The 3,416-nt window shown below is 40.7% G+C and overlaps 1 protein-coding gene across 1 annotated transcript; it reads right to left on the reverse strand.

Moving 5' to 3' along the window:
• Positions 1-1,687: 1,687 nt before the first annotated feature.
• SARC_12717 (hypothetical protein) lies at positions 1,688-3,085 on the reverse strand (the record flags this gene model as incomplete). Its single annotated transcript, XM_014293171.1, has 2 exons — positions 1,688-1,831; positions 3,023-3,085. Coding segments are annotated over 2 exons (207 nt in total), but the record flags the coding sequence as incomplete, so codon positions are not given.
• Between the last annotated feature and the right edge of the window lie 331 nt (positions 3,086-3,416).

Below are 3,416 nucleotides of genomic sequence, written 5' to 3' on the forward strand. Positions count from 1 at the left end.
TATATATATATATTTATATTTATATATATATATATATACATATATATCGTGAGATATGTTAGATATTAACAGGGATAATACACTGTACACAACGCGTGGTTTGTACTCAGAGGTGGTGTTGGTATCACCATAGAAACACTATCTGCAATCGCACTGAGCATCGCCGTATTCCTTTAAGCACTAATGACAAAGTGAAGGTCATAGAATAACCCAAACGTCTAGCATTACAGTAACCGAGTAACCCTGTCTGTGGCTGCCATGGAGACAGCAGCACACGTGTATCCGCGTTTGAGTACCTGTCCGTCTAAGACAGTTCACGTACGACAAAGTGACAAGACAATGGCCCATTATCTCCCATTGGGCTTGTTGTTGGTTCCATCGCTATTTCAACACTCTGAGTATTATTATCAGCTGTGCATGTTAAAATACTCTGAATAATTACCATTAGTTGTGCATGTTAAAACACTCTAAATACTTATTACCAGTTGTGCACGTTACAACACTGAATAATTACTATTAGTTGTGCGTGTTAAAACACTCTCAATAATTATTGATAGTTGTGCATGTTAAAACACTCTGAATAAATAATATTAGTTGTGCATGTTGATAGACTCTGAATAATTACTATCAGTTGTGCATGTTAAAACACTCTGAATAATTATTATTAGTTGTGCACGTTACAACACTGAATAATTATTATTAGTTGTGCATGTTAAAACACTCTCAATAATTATTAATAGTTGTGCATGTTAAAACACTCTGAATAATTACTATTAATTGTGCAGGTTGAAAGACTCAGTTGTGCATGTGAAAACACTCTGAATAATTATTATCAGTTGTGCACGTTACAACACTGAATAATTACTATTAGTTGTGCATGTTAAAACACTCTCAATAAATATTAATAGTTGTTCATGTTAAAACACTCTGAATAATTACTATCAGTTGTGCTTGTTAAAACTCTCTGAATAATTACTATCAGTTGTGCTTGTTAAAACTCTCTGAATAATTACTATCAGTTGTGCTTGTTAAAACTCTCTGAATAATTACTATCAGTTGTGCTTGTTAAAACTCTCTGAATAATACTATCAGTTGTGCATGTTAATTACATCACGCTCTTCATAGAAGTCGTATACACGCGACCAACCTTCAGAACAAGGTACACACACGTGTCATGTGTTGACACCGTAGACTGACTGTCAGTGTAGTCGTGATTGCAATGTTAATGGGTGTGCCTATATCGGTGAACCCTACAATTGAAGCTAACATCGACACACAACCGACCTAGTACTTAGGGTTTAGGGATTAAGGTTTGCAACATGCTGACGTATGTTTTACCGATTTGGCGATTCAAACATTGGTGGGTACACCCGATAGATACACGTTGCACCCGATAGATACATATTGCACCCGATAGATACACATTGCACCCGATAGATACACATTGCACCCGATAGATACACATTGCACCCGATAGATACACATTGCACCCGATAGATACACATTGCACCCGATAGATACACATTGCACCCGATAGATACACATTGCACCCGATAGATACACATTGCACCCGATAGATACTAAGACATAACACCTGGCACTTGACATGTGACAACTCACAATTGACATGTGACAACTCACAATTGACATGTGACAAACAGCACATGACACATGACACGTGACATACCCGAGGGTTCCAGGCGTAGACTAGCCACGTACTGCAGATGCTCTCGTACCGTCAGAAAGGGAAAGAGCGCATCAAACTGCATCACATAGGCCGCCTGTCGTTTGTAGTAGATGCCCCGCTGCGCCCCATTGACACGGATGTCACCTGAGAAAAACCAAAGTTTATTGTGTGAGGTTTATTGTGTGGGGTTGTTGTGTGGGGTTTATTGTGTAGAGTTTATAGTGTGGGTTTATTGTGTGGGTGTATTGTGTGGGTGTATTGTGTGGGGTTTATTGTGTGGGTGTATTGTGTGGGTTTATTGTGTGGGTTTATTGTGTGAGGTTTATTGTGTGGGGATTATTGTGTGGGGTTTATTGTGTAAGGTTTAATATGTGGGATTATTGTGTGGGGATTATTGTGTGGGTCTATTGTGTGGGATTATTGTGTGGGGATTATTGCGTGGGGATTATTGTGCGAGGATTATTGTGTGGGGTGAGTGCTGAGTGCTTTCACAGCCACTGGTTGTCGCAGGTCTTTTGATGTGTGTGTGTGTGTGGGGTTTGTGATCATGTCTCGTATTGTGTGTTGCTACTGTTTGGTGTTGTCGGGGTGGTGGTGGTGGTTTGTCTGTGTTGTTTCTCGCGTGTGTGTGGTTTCTCGTGTGTATGTGTGGTGTGAGTGCTGAGTGCTTTCACAGCCACTGGTTGTCGCAGGTCTTTTGATGTGTGTGTGTGTGTGTGTGCGTGGTGTGTCTTTCGTTGTGTGTATTTGAGTTTTGCTATACCAAATATGCGATGTTTGCAGCATTTAGTGTCAACACCCATCAGTCACTACACCGCAAAACAATACACTACCTACACATGACACACCCCACATGACACGTAGATAACATCAAACACTTAACATGATACGTAGGCAACATGACATTCTGAACATGGCACGTAGGTAACATGGCACGTATATGACATGACACGTAGGCAATATGACACGTAGGTAGCAAATTACAATGTGTTCACCCATCCGTCCCAACACCTATCAGTCACTACACCACAAACAACACTACACATGACATACTTGACATGACACACTTGACATGACACAGATAACATGACACGTAGGTAACATGAAACGTAGACAACACTGACATGTAGGTAATATGACACGTAGACAGCACTGACACGTAGGTAATATGACACGTAGGTAATATGACACGTAGGTAATATGACACGTAGGTAAGATGACATATAGATAGCATTATACGTAGGTAACATGAACCGTAGACAGCACTGACACGTAGGTAATATGACACGTAGGTAACATGACAGGTAGATAACAAAGTACAATGTATTCACTCACCCGTCACAACGCCACCGGCTGGTTGGCGATCGGCAAGAATGTTCAGGAAGGTCGTCTTACCACCTGTACATTAACACACACACACACACACAGGGAGAAGAAGAAGGGAAGAGAGCGTGAATGATCAAGGAGACGGCTGATGCAAAGAACTTCAGTGTGTGCTCGCCCTGCAGAAGGGGGTGTGGTAGGGTCATGTGTACAACGGTTAAACTGTTCTTATACACAGTCATGTGGACAATTGTTAACATTTATAGTCATGTGGACAATTGTTAAACTGTTGCACTAGACATAGTCATGTGGACAATTGTTGAACTGTTGCACTAGACATAGTCATGTGGACAATTGTTGAACTGTTGCACTAGACATAGTCATGTGGACAATTGTTGAACTGTTG

Source organism: Sphaeroforma arctica (assembly GCF_001186125.1).
Source record: "Sphaeroforma arctica JP610 unplaced genomic scaffold supercont1.2527, whole genome shotgun sequence".
Classification (NCBI taxonomy): domain Eukaryota; class Ichthyosporea; order Ichthyophonida; genus Sphaeroforma; species Sphaeroforma arctica.